The 22,677-nt window shown below is 42.3% G+C and overlaps 1 protein-coding gene across 1 annotated transcript; it reads left to right on the forward strand.

Annotated features, from left to right (window-relative positions):
* The first annotated feature begins 3,064 nt into the window (after positions 1–3,064).
* Ppp1cc (protein phosphatase 1 catalytic subunit gamma) lies at positions 3,065–22,433 on the forward strand. Its single transcript, XM_047562494.1, has 8 exons — positions 3,065–3,319; positions 13,183–13,314; positions 14,205–14,435; positions 18,333–18,437; positions 19,575–19,798; positions 20,007–20,141; positions 21,070–21,130; positions 22,042–22,433. The coding sequence occupies exons 1-8, from the start codon at positions 3,265–3,267 to the stop codon at positions 22,110–22,112; spliced, it is 1,014 nt and encodes a 337-aa protein (XP_047418450.1). The 5' UTR covers positions 3,065–3,264; the 3' UTR covers positions 22,113–22,433.
* Positions 22,434–22,677: the final 244 nt, after the last annotated feature.

A 22,677-nucleotide genomic window follows, 5' to 3' on the forward strand; every position in this document is an offset into this window, starting at 1 on the left:
ATTGCACCCACATTTCCCCCCCACCAGCGTTCCCTACTTTGTAAAAACCTCCAGAATATCCAGAGAGCATTCAGACGGCCGGCAGCCCTGATCATCAACTTCTTCCAATCATTTATTAACAATCCTGATGCTCATTAAACTGGGGAGAGGTTGGGAGGAGCTCACCCCCCACCTTCCAGAACAAAGTCCCAAATGATTGGCCTGGGACTAAATGTAGCCTACAGAGCCACTGTCTGCCTCACACTGTTTCAGAAGAATTTGAGTTCATGATCAACTTTTTAAAATGGAACATTTCACATAAAAATCCATATGTCCAAGTTTTGCTGAAAACTCAGAGGATCTGGCCATGCTGGGTCCCAGTCTCCCCTGAGGCCCCGGTAGGCTGGAGCTGAGATGTGGCTGCCCCCTCTGATGGGATGTGGCTCCCTAGTTTGCCATGGTCCCCACCTAGCTGGCTGAATGCTTTCACATTATTGGCCTCATCCCTTTAGGCACTGGGATACCCTGCAGAGAACAAGTGCCTATAGAGACATTAATGGCTTTAAAATACTTTAGCCACAACCCCTCTCTCCTAGTCTTATTTTATGAGCTCGCCACAGTCTTTAGCAGCCCCTGAGGAATGCCCTGTGCGCCCAGGAGGACAACTTGGAAAGGACCTTTTAATCCACTCTCATCTCATAGACAGGCAAACTGAGGCCCAGAGAAGGGAAAGGACACTCCATCAATGAGGCAGCAGCCTCTCTGGTCAAGTGCTTTCCTCTCGGGTTCCGGGGGAAGCCACGATGGGATCACAGCAGAGAAGGGCCAATAGGGAACCGGTTCCTTCCTCTGCCAGCTGCTCAAGCCCCTTGGTGAGCTCTGCCTCTCTCAGGCCAGCTGACTCACTTAGGTGTGTGCTAGTAAAACTAGACTCTGGAGAGGAGTTGTCCCACAGAGGATGGCAGGTCGAGAGAGGCTGAAGTCCTCCTGTCCTCAGGGTGTGGACAGAGGTCAATACACCTGCCATTTTGCATATGGACAACCTTGGCACATTTACTGTGGGCACAGACGTGTTTCAACCAGTCATCCCACCTGGTTCCACAATGATACTGTGTTCCAGTGTGTGCCAGGCCTTGCCATAGCCTCTGGGTCTTTACCATGTGGATTTACGGAATGTGAAACAGGGCTGTATTTTCAGGCTGTCTGGAGTTCCTGTCCTGCTCTCTAACTTCCTATCTGTGTGGCCTTCAGCAAAAAACTAGCCTCTCTGTGCCTTGCGTTCTTCATCTGTAAAACAGGTGATAGGCATAGTACATAATCCCTGGGGTTGTCTTAAAGATACAATGAGAAGATTTTTGGTACATAGTAAGAAAATGAGTGCAGTAACTTTTTTTCCTCCATTGCACTTATCAGAAGCTGAAATTTTTATTTGCATCTTTGTTTATTGTCTGGCTTACCGAATGACTCTCCATGAAAGAAAGGCCTTGTCTGACTTGCTCAACGCCTGCTTCACCACCAGAACAATGCCTGGCACAGAGTAGGTGCTCCATAAATATTTGTCCGTGTAGGGAATTGTTCTTTCATACCTCCTGCTCCAAATGCCATCGCAATGATACACCCTGCCGGGGAGGAGTCCAAGGTCTCCTGGAATTGGGCAAGAGCCACCCTGACCTCCACAGGCAGATGTTCACAGCAGTGCTGGGCACCGATCCCGAGAGTCATCAACTGGGCTCGGTGCCTTGGGCTGACAAACTGCACTCGTGTGACTTCTGGTGGGCAGAGCCTTAGCATGGGAGAGCGAGTTGGTGACTGGACAGAGGAGTGAGCAGCTGAGAGGATTAGAGAGCCCTGACCCTCAAGAGTTGGGGGCCAACAGTAAGGGCGAAGATGGATGCCCAGGTGGCACAGTCACTTCGATGGCACACGGGAAAGGGAATTCGTGCATCCTGCATGTCTTGAGAAACAAAATGAATTTCTCCGGGGAAGGAAGGGGCTTTGTAAAGCGCTGCCGGAAGAAACAGATAAACGGAAAGGTCAGGAAAGGAAGCAGATGTGTCTGCTAAGCGTGGGCGGCACTTCCAAACCCAGCCAGAGGCGACGCGCAGCCCCCGGAGGTGGCACCGTTTTGGGGGGCGGGAGGCTGAAAAGGGATGCATTCGGCGAGGCTGGGAAGCCAGAGAGGAGTGGGCCTGAGTCTCTCCGGGTGTCTGGAGAGCCCGGGACTCGCCCGCACAGCCTGCCCCTGTAAGACGCTCTTCTCTTCCGCCCCGCGGCCCCGAAGCGCGAAATGTGCAAATTCTCCTTTTATCCGCTGCACGCGCTCATTCAACTCGGCTCAGGCTAGAATCAGGGTAACCGTTCCGATGATTACATAACTTTCCGAGTTCAAGAAAGATAATCCAAAGATAGGAATGACATTTTATTTTTGAGGACGGGCTCCCCCCGCCCCCCGCGTGGTGACAAGCGCGCGCACTCGATCCCCGTGTTCCCACCGCTCACGGTAACCCGCTAGCATTTGGGCACGCGTGGGGGAGGGCGGCTTTTCTTTCCTCTTCTTTTAGACCCCAAAAGAATTTTTCTCTTCCCCCCAGTTTCCAGCAGAGCTGAATTCAAAATACGTCAACCTACTTCTCTTATATTATCACCCTGCTCCACCCTCACCCACATTTATCTTAAGGGGTAAATTCCAGGACCTCCAAAATGCCTCGGTGGGCTCCCGCACGGCCAGGTCTGTAAACATCTGGCCCCGGTGAGTAGGATCCACCGAGGACGCGACCCCATGCTGGGAGCGCACAGCAGCACTCTGCCCCTCTAGCCCCAACTCCCGCGTGCAACTTTGCAACTCACGCTCGGGCCGGGGGGCCTATTTGTTCGGCCCGTTTGGCGGAAGGATCCCGCGCGCGGCAGAGACGCTCAACCGTCTCCTCCGCCTCCCGCGCCCCGGCCCCGCCCCCTGGCCCCGCCCCCTCCCGCGCCCCGGCTCCGCCCTCTCCCGCGCGCCCTGCGGCCCATAAAGAAGTCCCGGCCGGGCCGCTGCACTCCCCCGCGCGCATCCGTGCGCCGCCCGAGGCTGGCTGAGGAGTCGGCGGCCATTTTGTTCTTCTCGTGGTTCCAGTGGGGAGAGAAGGAGGAAGCAGGGAGCGGGGCGGCTGGGGGGGGACCCGCCGCGGCTGCTGCCACCGCCGCCACCACCGCCTCTGTGCTCGTGGCGTGGCAAAGGAGGTGTGAGTCCCGGGCGCGAGCCGGCGGCGGCGCCGCTGCGGGCGGGTCGGCGGCGGGAAGGCGATGGCGGATATAGATAAACTCAACATCGACAGCATCATCCAACGGCTGCTGGAAGGTGAGGGGGGCGGCGGGCCGAGCGGGCCGGGCCCGCGGGCGGGGGCTCGGGGCCGGGGGTCGGGGCCGGTTGGGCTTGCGGCGCGGCGTCCGAGCCCCGCGGACTGGCCGGCCGGGGCGGGCGGCGGGCGGCGGCGGGCGGCGGCCGGGGTCCTCGGCCCCGCTCATTCATTGCACCGGGACGCGGCCCCCTCCGGCCGGAGGCTTGAAACTCCGCTCCCCGCCCCCACGCTCCCGCCGCCCGCCCCGGGGGAGAGGCCGGGGGTCCCGGCCCGCCGCACGCGCGCTCCCACTTGGGCCCGCGAGCTCGAGTTTCCAGTACTCGTCCTCCAGCCGTGGGACGGGGTCCTGGCCCACCGCGCTCGGGCCGTCGCGGGGCGGTGACTCCCATCCTGCCGGCTGCTGGTTTTCAGTCCTTTCGCCGTCCCGAGACGGAGGGGCGACACGCTCCGTCCCCCAGGCCCGGGCTCCCCACCTCCTCCTGCTCCCGGGGCCGGGGACGAAGCCCGCTCTCGGCGCGGTCTGCGCGCGCTCTTGCTGGACGTGCCTGGACACAGACCCGCGGTGCCGGCCGTGCGGGCGTCCCGCCGGTGCCAGGTTCCCTGTAGGTGCGCCCCGCGTTCCTGGTGCTCGCTGTGATAACAGCCTGCGCTTCTGCAGCGCTGTGTCAGGGGTTCTCTAAGCGCCAAGTTCAGCCCTCCCAGCAGCTTTGCCAGGTAGGTGCCTTGATCTTTCCCCGTTTGACAGAAGACGCGAAGACACAGAAACGGAGTCGACCAAGGCCCCACAGTGACAGCAAGGTTCCAAGCCCAGCGACCCTGGAACTAGAGCCTGGTGCATTCCGCTGTCACCCAGTGTAGGAAGGAGGAGGTGCCCGGTGGCTAAGGAAAGCTAAAAGCAAAGCTTTAGTTTTGGCTGACCTGAGACTCATGAGGTGGAAGAGGGAACAGATTCAGATTTTGAGGAGGGAAGGGGAGTTGAGCACCCCTCAGATTCAAGACCTGGTCCACTAATGCCACCCTCTTATCCAGGACTCTGGGAAGATTCGGGCACGTCCCCTTCTTGATTTGGACACTCGACAACGTGAACTGGCCGAGTTTTAACTTACTTTGCCTTTATAACTACCCTAAAATGTTGTTATGTTAGTCGTGAGTCACGGAGTTGAGAGCATAAAAGGTTGGGCAGTTCTGGTAGATTTTTTTTAATTCAAAACAACTGAAAATATTTTCTCCTTATTTTGTGTATTTTTTACCTTTTGTACTTTATTTAAAGAAAGCCCTCCCCCCAAAAAAATATATTAAGAAAGAAAGAAAACGCCACTTAAATCCTGCTAAGGACCTCTGAAATGCTCTTGAAATGTTGCTGCCTTTTGTGGGTGAAAACTTTTGTCATTCATTCTGTGCTTGGCATTTACATAAGAGCCATATCTTTAATACTAGTTAATTCAGTTCTTTATATGAGGCAGCACTTGGTCAGAAACCCACTAAAACTGTTTACCATAGAAATGAACTTTTCAGGGCTGGGGATTTAGCTCATTTGGTAGAGTGCTTGCCTTGGCAAGCATGAGGCCCTGGGTTCAATCCCCAGCACCACCAAAAAAGAAAAAGAAAAAAAAAGAAATGAACTTTTCTTTGAATATTTTGATTCTAAAAATTGAATGTCTGCATCTATTGACAGGGATATGGTTAGGCTAGACTGTAGTGGGCTTTTTTTTTTTTCTCGGAAAACAGGAGAAATTGGAATCTTTGGATCCAAAATATTAGAACTTTTAAGTTATGATTTACTCTTAACTGTCTCTATTCACCTAACAGATTTTGTTAATTTTAACCTATGGAATCATGCTAAAATAATTGCTGGGCAGGGCTGGGGAGATAGCTCAGTTGGTAGAGTGCTTGCCTGTCAAGCACCAGGCCCTGGGGTCGATCTCCAGCACCGCAAAAAAAAAAAAAAAATATTGCTGGGTAAATTGGCTCATCTCTCATTTCATAAGAATTACTCTTCTGAGCTTGAAAATCAGATTTTTAAACCTTTTTTGTTGAAATAATATAGGAAGGCAGTGCATTTAAATGCCTTGGGAATAGAAAACTTCATAATATATGTACTTAAATTATTTTTTCCTCATGAATGCTAAATTGGCAGAGGAACATTTGAAGGTGATTGTTGAGAATATATATACCTCCAAATTAGAGGATACTGATAATTTTGTAATTTGGTAATGCTCCAAAAGTCTTTTTCCCTAAAAATTTTCAGTAAGATTTAAGTAATTCTGAAAAGGAGATAATATGATTTTTGTGACCTTGTTAGGCTTTTATACATGTTAAGAATTGTTAATCTTGAGGACTGTACAAACTAATTGAGAAGTGACTCAGGAATAGTACTGAAAAGGTAACAAAAGTGAAGTCTTATTTAAGAAAAACAGCACGATGGTTTAGTTTTTAGGCACTTGCAGCTCTGCAGTTCTAAACTAGGTAGGTTTTTGCAGAGGCATCACCTCTGCGACCCACTTTGGCAGCCTTTATCCAAGGTCTGCCTTGCTAATGATAAAAGCCTTAAGGTTGTTACTCCTTAGGGTAGCTGATATTAGTTAATTATTTAGGTAACCGCATAATAAAACTTAGGAGATTTAAAGAAAATGTACTAGCTATTGATTAGTCTGATACTTTGATGTTTTGGGCAAAATTTAGATTTGGGGCAGTTTTACTCCTTTTTTTTTTTATTTTTTATTTTTTTGGGTGCTGGGGATCGAACACAGGGCCTTGTGCTTACAAAGCAAGCACTCTACCAACCGAGCTATCTCCCCAGCCCCAAGTTTTACTCCTTAAACCTCTCCGGGAGAAGAGATGGCTAACTAGTGTTTTCTTGCATTGCAGTAGTTGAAACTCATTCTGGTTTACAAGAAGCATCTTTGCACTAACAAAGGCCATTGTCTGTCTGCAAGACCATGCAAGAATGCTTAATTGCCTGCCTTTCTTTAGTTATTTAAATATGACCTGTGCCCTGGCCATGGAAAGTGTTAACCAGTTTAATCCTCTGATCTGAGAGTGTTTCTGAAGATAGAGTTCAGATGTTGTGAGACTCCAGAATCATTTAAATGAACTATGTGTTTGACTTTTGAATATGAAACATGGACCTAAGCATAATGACTTTTAAAAGTTATTAAAATGCAAAAGAAAGAAAACAAAAGTAGTCTTTCCTAATGAATACCCACAATTATTGGCTTTTTTTTTTTTTAAACACAGAAGATGATTCGAACATTGCCTTCAAATTGCATGTTTCTAATTCCCTAATTTATACTTCATACAAAGTCTGTGTTGTGAACCTCTGCCCTCTAGGGTGTCAGCTGAATGTCACCGTATTGCCTAGGAGGCAGGACAGGAATGTGCTCTTGGAGATGATGTTCGGCAATTTGCTCAAGACTCTCATGGTATTGGGGGTGAACCACTGAGCTGCATCCCAGTACATTGAAGTTTTTGTTTAAAAATAGGATCTTACCACATTGCCCAGGCTGACCTTGAATTCGGGGTTCTCTTGCCTCAGCCTCCCAAGGAGCTAGGATTACAGGCGTACACTACTGGGCCCATCAGGAGACTTTTTTAATTTTAATCACGCAGTCAAGGTTTACAACTTCTCGTGTCCTTTGCATGTTGTAGTAGAAGGTAGTGATGAAATCTAAAGGGTCATATAAATCATTGTGTTGTGCTTGGAGAGATGCGATGCCCAGGAGCAGAGACCAGGCTCTCCTTAGAACTGGGGAAAGGGCAGTGGGCCGGGCCATGCTTACTACATCCTGTAGTTTTCCGTGGTAGAAGTTAATGAGGTTGATAAGACTTTGAAACTATATCCTATTATGATTTGTGACACGTTCCACAAAATCATGTGCCAGTCTTGATGGCGAGGATTACTGACCCTGGAGCAGGGAAATGATTGGTGTTGTATGGACTGAAAGCTTCACTTAATTTACAGTTGGGGCTATTTGTAGATTTTAACTATGAAGGAAATGATATTCTGTGTGAGAATTGCTTCGTAGGTGAGGAAACTCCAGTCTTATTCAAGAGAAATAATTTCCTTGGATTATATTTCCTTGGAGCTGAAAATCTGGGATGAATTGTTTTAGGATCACCTCTTTAGCTGAAGCATGTGTCTTGATGGTTTATCTGAAATCTTTGGTTTTTCCACTACACTAGGGTCTGCTGACATCCTTTGACTAGAAGGATGTCACGATATTAAGTCTTAACAGGAACTGGAAATTGATAAAATATAGGAACAGATGTAGAGTATATACTCTGAATTTTATCCCAGCGTGTTCTTAGACTGTGAAAAGTTAGATTTTTCTTTTCCCTTTTTTTTTTTTTTTAAATGAATTGACTTCCCCTTGGGTGTAGAAGACCATTGAGAGCAGTGGCCATGTTTTGTGGCTCTATCTTAACTGCCTACCTTAAGAAAAGTGGTGTCAATTTAAAGCCTGGAGTGCATATGACACCCAGCAGTTTCAGCAGACGTGGGAGGGCGGGTGTGGAAACAGTTGTGGTGGTCAGAAAGCGAAGGTCTGCCTGCTGGTGATTTTGCAAAGAAACCAGAGTTCTTTGATAACATTTTTATGTTTTTTTGTTTTGTTTTGTTTTTAAGAAAATCACATGGTAGTTTGTGGGAAAGTTTAATGTTTCAGAGATTTAGGATTTTGTGTTTGAATTGAGATCTTTTTTCCCCTAAATCTGTCATAAATATCAGTCACTTATGAAGATAATAAATGATTTTATAATTCACTCAAGTAATATGATGTGACTTTTTAATGCTTTTATTAGTGCATGGTAGTTATATCGTGGTTTATTCTTAAGATTGCCACCAGCTTGAATAGGATTATCTCTTTTTTTTCTTTTCTTTTTTTTTTTTTGTGGTGTTGGGGATTGAACCTAGGGCCTTGTGCCTGCGAGGCGAGCACTTTACCAACTGAGCTATATCCCCAGCCCCATGAATAGGATTATCTTAAAACAACAAAATATGTTGAGTCACTTTCATACTGGTCATGCAATTGTTAGGTTCTAAAACAATTTAGCAGGGGTTCTTGTCTGTATGCTATTCCTTAATAAGACATTTCAACAATTAAGGACCTTTATGTGACGAGAATGGCTTTATTTTATTATTTTATTTGTTGGTTATATATGACAGAATGCATGACTTTTTAAATTCCTCATAAATAATCTCACAGTAGTCAATTTTCTTCCATAATTTTCATCTCTTTGTTGTTGTTGGGCTGCATGAAAAGTTAACTGCCTTTTCTGAGAAAAGGCTGTTGTTGCAAATAATCACCAGTAACATTCTTTCTAGTTTCAATTTTTTTTTTTTATCAGTTTTTGATAACATTGTGTAAAAGTGGGGTTTTTTCGTTTTGTTGTTTTTTGGTACTGGGAGTTGAACCCAGGGTACTTAACCCCTGAGCCACATCCCCAGCCCTATTCTATATTTTATTTAGAGACAAGGTCTCGCTAAGTTGCTGAGGCTGGCTTTGAACTCATGATCCTCCTGCCTCAGCCTCCCAAACCACTGGGATTATAGGCATGTGCAACCATGCCTAGCATGTGAAAGGTTTTTGACCTACTTCTGATAGTGATTTACCAGCTAAAGTTACGTTTTTATATAACAGCATTTGTCATTTATTAACCACCAGAATGCATTTTTCTAAATCTCCCTTTCTAGCCAGATAAAAGAAATGCCTGTACTAAAAAGTCATGTTTTAAGCCTGAATGGGTATTTTAAGGTATTGTTGTAATGTACCCATGTTCACAACTTCATTTCTTTGTAGTGCCTGGCACCGAGATTTCTGACACACTTTTTAACCGGAGAATGGCCTTATCCCATATCAAATTTTTGCACTATAACCATATATCAGGGTTTTGGTAGTTTGTCCTATAACAATTCCCTTGGTGTGGAAGCATCTACTAGACCTTAGAGGCCTTGGAAGAAGTCACTAAACTCCAGCCTCCAAAATGAGGTGATAGTACCTAACTTCATAGCATTGTTGAGAGAATTAAATGGCAACGTGAAGCCCTTTAGCACAGGACCCAGCAGATGGCAAGTGCTTAGTAAATGTTAACTACAATTAATTTATTTGATGGACATTGCAAATAGTGAAGTAAATTTTTGTTACTAGCTGATTTGACAACTTTTAGGAAATACCAAATGGGGCTGCCCAAACTCATTTGGAAATCCTTTAAAAACTTCAGAGTAACCCTAGCTACATGCAATGATGCATTCCTGTAATTCCAGCAACTAAGACTGAAGTAGGAGAATTGCAAGTTCAAGGCCACCCTTGGCAGTGTAGTGAGAATCTGTCTCAAAATTTAAAATTTTAAAAATGAATGAGTACGTAGCTCAGTGAAAGTGTTTCTGGGTTCAGTCCTAGTACAAAAAACAAAAACACCAGAGTAGTCCTAAATTTTCATGATTATAAAGACATACCAGTAAAGTCTGGTAGGCAAATCACACTATTCACTATTGCTTTGTAATTTTAAAGTTCAGAAACTTTTGGCTTTTGTTTTTGGTTTTTTGCTAGTTGAAAGTGTATAGTCTAGAGTATATGTTAATTCTAAGGCTACATGTCATTAGAACTCAAAAGATTGATCCAAACTTCATGCAACATTTTGAGCATCTGCCAAGTACTAGAATTGCTTGTGCACACTACATAGCAAGACTTGTGTTCCTGGGGCTTCTGTTGTACCAGGGGAGTCCAGGTGAACAGCAGACTCCAACTGGCAGTTATCATCCAAAGTACCCTGTGGAGTGGGTGTTGTAAGAGCAGTTCAGAAAGTGTGGTACAGGATGTAAGGGAAAGCACACGAGTAACAGGCTCTTCTTACAGGGTGAAGGGAAGTCTGGGTGGAGTCCTGAAAGATGAGCAGAGAGAAATCTCCCCACTGGTGGGAGAGGATTTGGCAGAGTATCTTTTTTTATAATGTTTTCCCCTGGACTGTTTGTAGAGAATTCATTTGTTATGGTGGGGAAAATATGCATCTAATCTTGTTCTCATTAAGAGTAATTTTAAAATTGTTAGTAGTAATGCTTTTTAGTAATCTCTGAACTCTCCCACTCAGGATAAATAGAAAGACAGTAAGAGAATTAAAACTCTGGTAAACTTATGTTTAAAGGTGGCAGTAGGAAGCTTCCAAAGCCAAGAAAATTTATATCAGCAGCAGTGATTTAATCTGATGACATTACTTATTATAACAGCAAAGAGTGGGCTACTCATTCACAAGTGTGGGACTCTGCTAAAGAAAATTCATTTTGAAACCAGAAGCTACGAGGAGTTCCATCCTAGCCAAAAATAAAGTTTCTTGCTGGGCAGTCTGCCCAGGTTTCTGGCTAACTTGTGGAATCACTGCTGATTAGGGTTTTCTAGGCCAGCGATGCAGGGATGGCTCCATGTTTCACCAGGAGTCTGTGTGTCCAGGCAGAAAAAAGAGACTTACATGGTACTTACAGAAGAAAACGGGGTTTTTTGCTCATTTGCTGTTGTATTACACGTGTATCTTCTTTATATCTTCCTTCAAAGATTTTTATTATCGTGCTTCCCCTCTTACTGCTTCTTGTTTTATAAAATTTTTAATCAGAATGAAACTTTTATTTATTTTGTAGTCAAAGTAAAGTGATTTGCCCAAACCCACAGAACCAGTACCAATCCAAAGCATTCAGGGTCCTACCTGGCTCCTCTCTTCTCTCTACTTTGTGCTTCAGGAGCTTATCCTCCTTGTCCCTTCTTCCTTCCTTCCTTCCTTATCTTTCATTGGGAAACAATGCCACTCCACACAGTTCCATTTCTGCTTTACTTGTTTCTTCAGTAGCTGCTCAGGCAGAAGGATGGCTTCACCTAGGGCAGTATTTCCCAAAGCGGGACATACTCTTCTAATAGGAAAAAAAATTCTCAACAAATATCAAGTTTTTTACTTAGGGTTTTTTTTTTTTTTTTATTATTACTCTGTATTACAATTACTTAGATATTCACAGAACAAAACTAGACTCAAACTGGTTAAGCTCTCTGCTGTTATTCAGCTTTTAAACCAGTGCTTTTATAATTTTGAATGCAAATGATGATGCCTCCAGAACCAATAAGATTTAAATTATCAACATGATTTAATCCGATGGATTTTGTGGTTTTGCTTAAACTAAATTACTTGGTATTGGGTTTAGTGATGGAAAGATGCAGCCTTGATTTTCCTCTTTAGTCAGACTCTGTGTTTTTACTTTTGTTTTAATTCAGACAATGCCTGTGTGCATAAGTCTTCTTACCAGATATAAAAACTTGGACTCAAACATGTTGAGGATAATCAGGCTGTGTATTTCCTTAGGCTTTGCCAGCAAACCATTTTGCTAGATTGCCTATTTCATCAAGGGGCCACTTAATCACTGTAAAATTAAGGTACATTTGCAGTTCAGTTCTGTTTAATCTGTATTTAAGAACTTTCTAATCGGTTACAGCTGGAACCAAAACAAAAGTTTCTCATTATACTGCTACCTACCTACTGATAACCGAGCTGTCACAAGGCCTCCCCTTCTACATTGAGCAGAACTGAGAGCTCTAAGTCGGCACGGAGGAGTTCAGGATCCTGTGCTGTGGGATTCCTTTCTCCCACTACTTTTTCCAGATTTTATTTTTTATTTATTTTTGGTGCCCGGGATTGAACTCAGGGGTGCTTAACCATGAACCACATCCCCAACCCTTTTTTTTTTTTTTTTTTTTTTTTTTTTTTTTTTTTTTTTTTGAGACAGGATCTCACTAAGTTGTTTAGAGCCTTGCTAAGTTGCTAAGGCTGACCTTGAACTTGTGGTCCTCCTGGCTCAGCCTCTCCCCTTGCTTTTTATATGTTAAGAAGACTGAGAACCTTTCTTTTCAGCACATGCTGACATCCTTCACCATATACACATAATTATAAACATGAATTCAGGCCCAGAACTTGCACAAAATACTTACAGTGAGCCTGCATCATGTTTGTGGGTGGTGGGGGGATGGTGAATTGATCCAAGGGCACTTTATCATCACGGAGCTACATCTACCGCCGGCCTCCCCCGCCCCCTTTTTTTTTTATCCTGGGATTGAACCCAGGGGTGCCTAACCACTGAGCCACATCTCTAGCCCTTTTTATTATTTTGAGACAGGTTCTTGCTTAATTGCCAAGGCTGACCTCAAACATGCAATCTTCCTGCTTCGGCCTTCTGAGCCACTGGGATTGTAGAAGTATACCATTGTGCCCAACCTGTGGTATTTTTTAATGAGATGAAAACAACACATACGCTTTTTCAGAGATAAATCAGAGACCTTTGAGATCCTCGTGGTCCTCTGAAAAACACTGATGGGTAGAAAATTCTTGAGTATTTCTAACCCCACATTTTGAAATAAGCAGTTCTTAGGACAAATTTGGTAATGCGACAGGGTGAAATCTGTCATTATTCCAAATAACTGTTATTACTGTCATGTTAGCGAATGCTAATTAATTTATAAAGCTGTAGAAAATTGGTGGCTTAAAGAGCTGCTTCCGTGAACAGCCTACAGGTAAACAAGGCTTGGAGGTGGAACTAAGACCAGGGGCTGTGAGCCATGGGGAGTCTGATTTCAGTGGTAGTAAAGGAAGACCTTTAGCATCCACACACGGTGACTCTTGCTCAGGATGCTGTTGAGGAGTCTTAGTTGGTGTAGAACATGCAGCTGAATTCTGAGTCCTAGATTCTAATTAGGCATTAAAGTCATGCTCTTTATAAGTGTGTCCAGAACATTAGGCCTGTCAGAAAACTACTTAACTTCTCAGATATTTAAAATGTTTATGTTAAATTGTATTTTGATTTGTTGGGGCTAATTGAAATTTTTCTGCCCTACAGTGAGAGGGTCCAAGCCAGGTAAGAATGTCCAGCTACAGGAGAATGAAATCAGAGGACTGTGCTTAAAGTCTCGTGAGATCTTTCTCAGTCAGCCTATCCTCCTAGAACTTGAAGCACCACTCAAAATATGTGGTAAGTTGTGACACTGAGTTATCTGTGGCTGCAGGATATGTTGATGGCCTTGTATAGGTAGTAAAATCAATACTATTTATAACCCGGAACTACTTAAATAGCTTCACAATGAACATCTCTAATAGACTTAGTTTACTTAGGTGTGCTTTGGATTTTTGAAAATTATTTCACTAAAGGAATATAAACATTGCAAAAGAAAAAAGTAAAGCAAGGAATGGAGAACTGTGGATAGCTCTGAATTATGAGTTTTGGATTGTAATTCAAAAGCAAGCAACATTGGTTATACCTTAAAAAAATAGAACTTGCATTTGGTGCTGGATTTGTCTTTATATTGTTATACATAGCAAAAACAGATCATCTATACACTATAAAAACTATTGATTTGAGTAATGATAGATTCTCTAGCATATTTTACTATGGATAAGATTTGATGCATGTTTTTAAAGTGAAATACTCTTTGGCGCTGTCTGGCAGGGAAGTGCAGTGGTGGGTGTGCTTTAATTCCTTGGGAGCTGTGGCTTACGGGAAGCCCAGAAGGGCTGTTGACACAGGACCCAGAGACTCAGCTGTCGGAGATCAGCCAGCCTGAAAGGAAAACCATGTTACTTTGCTTGAAGGCATGCTGAGGCATAAAACTGCTTTCCACAAAATAAATTCTTAATTAGTTGAACTTTGTGTGAGGTTCTGGGCATATACATAAACTTAAATTTTTTTATTACAGTTAAGTGAGATACAAGATTAAAAATTAGTGTTTTGGTTGTCACTTTAAGCTCATTATCAGAGGTCAGTGCCATTGTGCAGTGAATATCTAAAGAATTCCTTTTCGAAGCTTGGTTCGGGAGTTGAGCTATAAGTATGAGGATACTGTATAACCGGATTCTTGTCTGCAGGTGACATCCATGGGCAGTACTACGATTTGCTTCGACTTTTTGAATATGGTGGTTTCCCGCCAGAAAGCAACTATTTATTCCTTGGGGACTATGTGGACAGGGGGAAGCAGTCACTGGAAACTATCTGCCTCTTACTGGCCTACAAAATCAAATATCCCGAGAATTTTTTTCTTCTCAGAGGAAACCATGAATGTGCCAGCATCAATAGAATTTATGGATTTTACGATGAGTGTAAGTACTATCTACCTCTAAGGAAGAGTTGCTTAATTAAGATTCTTTGTCCTAAACTGAATTGTCACACATTGCTGTTAGGGTTTGCATGAGTTTAGAATTCATCAGGTTGAAAAATGATGTTGCTAATACAGAATTCTTTTGTATTGAATTCCTTTTTTTTTTTTTTTTTTTTTTTTTTGCTGTGCTGGGGATTGAACCCAGGGCCTTGTGCTTGAAAGGCAAGATATATCCCCAGCCCTCTTATATTTTTATACTGGATTTTATATTGGATTCTTTTATGATGTGATAATCAGAATAGGAATTAATGGTCATAGTAGTGATTTCTTTTTAAGATGATTGTTGTGTGGGCTGGGAATGTAGCCTGATATGTGAGACCCTGGGTTCAATCCCCAGTAACCAAAAAAATAGATAATTTTTGTGAATACAGTATTTAAAAAAAACAATTCTTCGTACAAAGAATTACCTGTCCAGATAGTTTGTAACAGCTGTGTCTAGGTATGATTTCATTCCATGAAGTACATCTAGATGGATGTGTTGTGCTGTTCTCTGGTGTGAAGTGAGGTTGTAGCGTTGTGCAGCTGTCACCATGGCTCCCATGAAGTTACTTGTCTCCTTTCTGCTCTATCTTTGCTTTTTCTAGAGAATATTCCATGTCAGTGTGATCTTGCAGTGTATAAATAATTAATTTGCAAAATGTGTATTGTTGTATTTCTCTTCTTTCTAGCACATGTATACTCTGGTAAAATGGCATTTATTTTCCCAAAGAAATACTAAAACAAGAAAGTAAATACTTTAAAATGGTTTGTAAATTTTTTATAATATTTTACACAAACAATTTTGTAATTGATTTTGGATGGTTTATTTGAAGATGCACCTTGAGCTGATTATTGACAAATGAGATTCCTTTTCTTTTTTCTTTTTTTGTAGTCATACATGGGCAGAATGCCTTTATTTGTTTATTTTTATGTGGTCCTAAGGATCAAACCCAGTGTCCCACACCTGCTAGGCAAATGCTGTGCCACTGGGTGACAGTCCCAGCCCCAGCAATGAGATTCTTAAAGCCTTGTAAATCATCAATTGGATAGAGGATTTTTATTGTTTAGGCAAACAAGTCAAAAAGTTTTGAATCATTGCCTCCACTGCCCTTTTGTACTCATTTCTGCAAGGAGAATGTTCAGGTTGGGAGTGAGGGTGATTAAGGAATTCCAATTGCTTGACACTTGATATGTAATCATGGGATCCGTGAAGGACTGTCATTGTGGCCCTCCCCTCCATGGTGGTCATAACCTGCAGTCTCTCAGAACACGTGTTCACACCTCAGTCACAGAAGGGCTGCTGAGCTGCTCATTTGTTGGGTGTGCACCCATAGAGAGGGTGCACTTGTAGACCTAATGCTTCTGTAACCATCTTTTCCACACCTGGATGTTTGTTTGGCCCATCACCATTGAGATCCAGCTGATAAGATGAGGTGGGAGGGATCATCAGGTAGAAATATCTATAGGTTTTGAACTGACTGGGACAAACAGTATGTGAGGAAGACATTTGATATTAACAATGACTGTCAAAGGATTAATGACAGAGCACTTATTCTGCTTAGGTGGTAAAAGTAAGAGGCAAGGATTTTTATCACTGTTAGCAAGTACTTTGATAATTTTGTTGATAAAGTTTCGATTCAGATGGCTTCTTTGCTGTAATGTGTGTCCTCAGGTGATGGTACTGGCTACACCAGTTTGGGTTTCTGCTGAATGCAGTGGTCTTTGAAAAATGATTGAGAAAATCATGTTGGTTCATAGTTTTAACTCCAGTTTAGTCTTCTAGACATATCTGTAGACCTTAGGCCCAAGCTTCCTTCTCCCAGTAGGCATATATTCACCATCCAGCCCATTTGTGGGCATAATAAAATGAAAAGTTTTATTCAGATGTAGGTTTCTTTGGAATAATTTTAAAACTACTGCTTCGGGGCTGGGGTTGTGGCTCAGTGCTAGAGCACCTACCTAGCATGTGTGAGACCGTGGGTTCAGTCCCCAGCACCACATAAAAATAAAGTTGTTGTGTCCACCTACAACTAAAAAAACACAATATTTAAAATAAAAATAAAAACCACTGCTTAAAGTGATTAGTTTGTAAACACAATAAATACCCTATACTACTCCCCCACCCCCCTTTAATGATGCTGAGACCACTGCAGTGTCTATTGTTTGGTCAAACAGTAATGTTTATTGGTCTTTTCCTGATACCAGAGCTGTCTTATATTTAGTAACAGGAGACTGTGTTACAGCTTCTGGCTCAGAACTTAGGAAGTGTGGAGGTATCTTAGCAATTACACAAACTCAGCCTTGGTTGGAGCCATATTTCTAGTGGTCTGAGGTGGCCTTAGGGAGGAGGCACAGAGAGAGAAGGCAGTGATTCTGGAGCTGCTCAAAGATAATAAGAGGAAGAAAACTAAATGGATTTTTTACAATAGAGGAGCTGACAAAGATAGCAAAGAAATCAGCAAGAGAAGCTGGGCTGCGTTGAGTGAAGCTGTCTCAAGACAGAAGAGGGTTAGTTGGTGGTGGCAAACGCAGCCTGTGGGAAAGGGAACAGCTCCAGCAAAGCCTGTATGCAGTTGTTCAGAGACAGGTGTCAGTAGGAAATAGAGTCAGAGCAGTCACTTTATAAGTGGAGGGTAAGACAGGCTGGCCTCTGTTTTTATTTTTCAGGTATCATCTTCACTATCAGAAATTGGAAGTGTTGACTTTGCACAGATTCCCCTTCAGCCTTTTGTAGGGGGAAATTTAAGCTTCCAGAACCCTCTAGTAGAGGAAGATATGGAACAGAGGCAACTATAACCTCCAAAGATCGAACCATGATCAGTAATTTCTAATCATCAAGGAGCCAGGAATGGTTAGAGGAGACAGCCAGGATCCCTCTGTGCAGGGAGAAGTAACTTGTTTGTTGGGTTTGCATTGCATTTCAAGTCCTGTGTGAAACTCCCATTGCTGCTTGATTTTGTAGTAGGTTGAGGTGAACGGTATGGTTCAAGAAGTCTTGCTTGGTCTGAGTAGTACACCAAACCTTTAGATGTCCCTCTGTTCCCCAGGATAGGAAAGGAATTGTTGGTTTAAGAGTAATTAGTGGTGTTTTGCTTTAGTATGTTAGGGCAGAGGAGGCAAAGGCATGCCAACATTGGTACTTGTTTGTGACTTAAGTCTTGAATTCAACATAATTTTCATGTAGAAACAGTGCTTAAAAGCTTACTTCTGTCAGTCACACTCTGACTTCAGATTGTGTGGAATAATGTGCTGGTGAGGGAGCACTGCCACCCTGTAACCTCAATTGAATGGGAGCATTCTAAGTTTGGATAATGTTAGGAACAGGTACTCTGAAGTACCTACACCTGTATTCCCTTGTATTCATTGTGCTTCCTGGTAGAGCAGGGGTTGCAGTTATCTGCTCTCAATAGGTTGTCGTGGGAAAGTCAGCGTTAGCTCTCAGGCTTCCTCAGAGGAGATGCTGGTGGTGCACCAAAAATGGTGTCCATGATAGCCTTTAGGATTAGGATGGGTTGAGATTGGACAGAACAGATTAGATCTCAAACAGAATTGATGCTACCAAATAACTGTTGGGATATGATGGTAATCCTTAATCATTTTCCTCTCTGGGACTCTGATTTCACATTTCTATGAAATTTTAAAATATTTCATGTGAAAATGTAAATCGTTGCTTATAGCTCAGACGTCTCTGTGTCATGTACCTTCAAATTCAATCCTCCTAAGACCCCTCCAGGAGATTTTTAATAAAAGCATAGTTTTGCTTATGTAGAAAATAATCAAAATTTTTCTTTAAGAGAAACTAGTCTGAGAGAATGAAACAAAAAAACAGTAATCTCTTCAACCATCTAAATTTTCACAGGTAAAAGAAGATACAACATTAAACTATGGAAAACTTTCACAGACTGTTTTAACTGTTTACCGATAGCCGCCATCGTGGATGAGAAAATATTCTGCTGTCATGGAGGTATGTGGGCTGATTTTCATGCCGCATAGGTTTGATCCCTTCTAAAAGGTGAACACTGGTGTGAGCTGTCACTGCAGTGACTTACTCTGTCCAGTGGCCCTCTTTTGTTTATGTTACATGCCTATTTCATTGCAGCCAGAATCATTTAGTTAAGAGGTCTGAATTAAGCAATTGGTTTTTACAGGGAATTCTAGACTGCAACAGTTGGATTTGAAAATAGATCAGAGAGTATTGCCTGGGAATTGAACTCAGGGATGCTCTACCACAGAGCAACATCCACAGTCCTTTTTATCTTTTATTTGGAGATAGGGTCTCACTAAGTTGTTGAGGCTGGCCTTGAACTTCTCCTGCCTCTGCCTTCAGTGTAGTTGGGAGTACAGTTGTGTACCACCACACCCAGCTCTGGCTTGAATTCTAAAAGCTGTTTTGCTTTGCTCAGTGTTTGTTATGTATGATGTAATTAAAACAGTAATTGCAAAGAGGATTTCTTTTTTTTGTATGACCAGAAATTAAATGGCCATCAAAAGGTCAACATAACATTTTAATGAAGGCATGATCTCTGCCCTCCTGTACTTAAACAGGTGGGTCAAGGTGGGCATGAGATTGTGAACTCAGATGAGAACAGACGACATCTCAGCAGTTCTAGTATATTTTGGTCTCTGGACAGCAGAGCTGCCTCTCACACGAATACCTGCATCTTCTGTGCCCAGTCATTACAAGTGGTGATAACAACATGTAGTATACACGTTGCTTCATATTCTCTCACTCAACCAGGGAGGCACACAGAGCAGTAGTGTTGAAAGTCAAAGTCACTGGATTTTAATTTTACGAGTTCCTTTATGTTGAGTTGACCTGTGCACTGTTTAAAATACAGCACGCCCTGCAGATTAGTACATATAGTGAACTCCAGCGCATATTCAGTTTAGTTTGTGGTGCTGGGGATCAAACCCAGGGCTTTATAAACAAGCTAGAGGCAAGCTAGAGTAGTTTGTTTTGATCAAAACTGAATAAATAGAACATAGTCATAGTTTTGATTGAAGTTTCCGTGTCAGAGTTATTGAGTCTGTAGACAAATAGAACTCTGAGGTGGTAACATCTTTTTAACAGTTCTCTCTTTTTTTCCTCCAAATTTAATAGGTTTATCACCAGATCTTCAATCTATGGAGCAGATTCGGCGAATTATGCGACCAACTGATGTACCAGATCAAGGTCTTCTTTGTGATCTTTTGTGGTCTGACCCCGATAAAGATGTCTTAGGCTGGGGTGAAAATGACAGAGGAGTGTCCTTCACATTTGGTGCAGAAGTGGTTGCAAAATTTCTCCATAAGCATGATTTGGATCTTATTTGTAGAGCCCATCAGGTATTGATTTTGAATTTTACATGTACACTTAAGCGCATGTGTGTGAGCACAGATTCTCCTTGTTGATTTTGGTGGGTAGGTATTGCTTATTTATACTAAATGTCTCTGGAGACAACCTACAGAATATCAGGCTCAGTGGGAAACTGAAGAGTGGTTTTACTCACCTAAAATTTGCATCTACTTACACTGAAAAAATTTTCTCTCCAAGGTGGTTGAAGATGGATATGAATTTTTTGCAAAGAGGCAGTTGGTCACTCTGTTTTCTGCACCCAATTATTGTGGAGAGTTTGACAATGCAGGTGCCATGATGAGTGTGGACGAAACACTAATGTGTTCCTTTCAGGTAGAACATGTTTTCAACATTATTCCCTTTATTAGGTGTGAATCATGCTGACTTAAGAAAAAAATAGTTGCTGCTTTCTGCCTACTGTTATTCATGTTAAGTAGGCTGAATTTTTGTTTTCCCTTAACCTGGGTTTGTCCTAGTTGAGTAAGGATCCCTTTTAAAGGGAAAACAAGAATCATGAAACCATTCCCCCAGGTTTGAATTTAACTGTTTTGAATTAAGTAGGTAAGAACAGAATAATATATTAGCTCCTCGTACTTTTTAAATGGATCTAAAACCATACCCTCAGTGTGATGTTAGGCTAAAATTAAATCTCCACTTGTGTGTGAAAATAGTAGTAACTGCAGTATGCCAGATGTGCTATAGGATCACTTAGTTCTACCCACTTTTCTCCAGTCTGATTTCTACAGAACCTTTGTTGAAGTGCCATCATGTCATTTGGCCTTCACTCAGCACAAAAGCATTATTTACGCGAGAGCATCTGTCAAACTTTTTTTCAATTGCTTATTATGATAAACATGGCCAACTTGAAGTTGGCACAGTCAGAAATAAAATATAGCCACTGAATTCTTGTGGCAGTCACCTGTTAAATGAATTTGAACAATTCTTTTACCACTTCCCAGAGAGAACTTGGAGCTCCCAGAGACTGTGCAGGGTCTCTGGGGTTTGAGAAACTGTTCAGAAGTGGTAGCTAGAGGTTCTGCAAACTTAGAATTGTATCTATTCGTCATATTTTTATAAGCACAATGTTTACATGTCAGCTTGGTTAATGCTAATACATGAGTGAGGCTTTCCAAGTTGTGGGACCAGGTTTAAACATCCAGAACCTTTCTGGGCAAAAGATTTGAATGAGGTTTTTAAGTTTATGAAGATTTTGTGTTGAGTATATTGCTTAAAACGTATTATCTTTTTTAAATCTCTTCAGATTTTAAAGCCTGCAGAGAAAAAGAAGCCGAATGCCACAAGACCCGTCACACCTCCAAGGGGTATGATCACAAAGCAAGCAAAGAAATAGGTGTCATTTTGACACTGCCTAGTTGGGACTTGTAACATAGAGTATATAACCGTCATTTTTAAAGCTGTCATGTGTACTGGTCAGCCTGCTCAGATAGATCTGTGTTTGTGGGGGGTCCTCCTTCTGTTTTTGAGTTAATGAATGGCATTTGCTGGTTATAGCAGCAAATGAAAGACGCTCCACTCCCAAGAAAAGGTGTTTAGTTTTTGTTTTTTAATTCCCTGTTCCTTTTGCAAACAACTTTAATGATGGTGTTAAAGCTGTACACCCCAAGACAGTTACCTGTCTATGGGGTAAGTGTACAATTGATCTTTTTTTAATTCAGTACAACCCATGAATAATGTAAATGCTCATTTTCCTTAGGATATAAAGAGAGCCCTAGGGTGCTCTGAATCTGTACATGTTATTGTCATAAAATGCATACTGTTGATACAAACCACTGTGAACATTTTTTATTTTAAAATTTTGTTTCAAAGGGATTGCTTTTTCCTCATTGTCTTATCATGTACAAACTAGTTTTTATAGCTATCAACAGTAGGAGTAACTATCTCAACCTTGCCAGCATCATTGGTATGATGTATATTTAATTAAAGCACACTTCCCCTACCTACCGTATACTTAAAATGACAATTAAAGCCATTCTTTTAAATGTTTGTGACTCTTTCCTAAAGCCAAAGTTTCTGTTGGAAAATGTACTGACACACCCGAAAGAACAGGGTGGCATGGTGGTGCACGCCTGCTGCCTCCTCGGGGATTCAAAAACAGGTTTTTGATTTTGAATAGCAATTAGTAATATAGTGCTGTTTAAGCTATTAATGATTAAAGTTAATAACATTTTGTACAATTTCCATATAGTCTATTCATTAAGTAATCTTTTTACAGTTGGATCAGGCCTGAACCCGTCCATTCAGAAAGCTTCAAATTATAGAAACAATACTGTCCTATACGAGTGACCGATTATGCTTTCTTTGGCCTACATTCTTTATTCTGCGGTGAAGTTGAGGCTTATAAGTCAAAACAAAGGAACTAACTTGCTATCCACCAGTTTATACAGAACTCACAGTATCTATGACTTTTTTAAACTAAGATCTGTTAAAAAGAAATCTGTTTCAACAGATGACCGTGTACAATACCATGTGGTGAAAATTAATTCAGACTTATTAAATGATGAACTTGTTAAATCTTCTCAGTGTCTATTTATCAGCACAATACACACAGAAAACTGTTGATGGCATATTGAATAGATTTTAATGAATAAATTGCTCTGGAAACCACACTTTCTCATCTTGGATTGTCTTCCTTCACGTGGTCTGTTTTCCAACGGTGGGTTGTGATATAGATGCTCGTGTTTTTTGAGTACTAATCTGGATGTAACTGAGTTTCTATAAGTGATGAGGTGGAACTGCCCTCGCCTACTGTTTGGGGAGATGAGACTTAGACTGTATCCATAGTTTTCTTATTGTTCGTGTTCACTTGTACTTACAGGTACATTTAAAAGCTACCTTATTATTCTGACTC

The sequence above is a fragment of the Sciurus carolinensis genome, chromosome 8 (genome assembly GCF_902686445.1).
Source record: "Sciurus carolinensis chromosome 8, mSciCar1.2, whole genome shotgun sequence".
In the NCBI taxonomy this organism is placed as follows: Eukaryota; Metazoa; Chordata; class Mammalia; order Rodentia; family Sciuridae; genus Sciurus; species Sciurus carolinensis.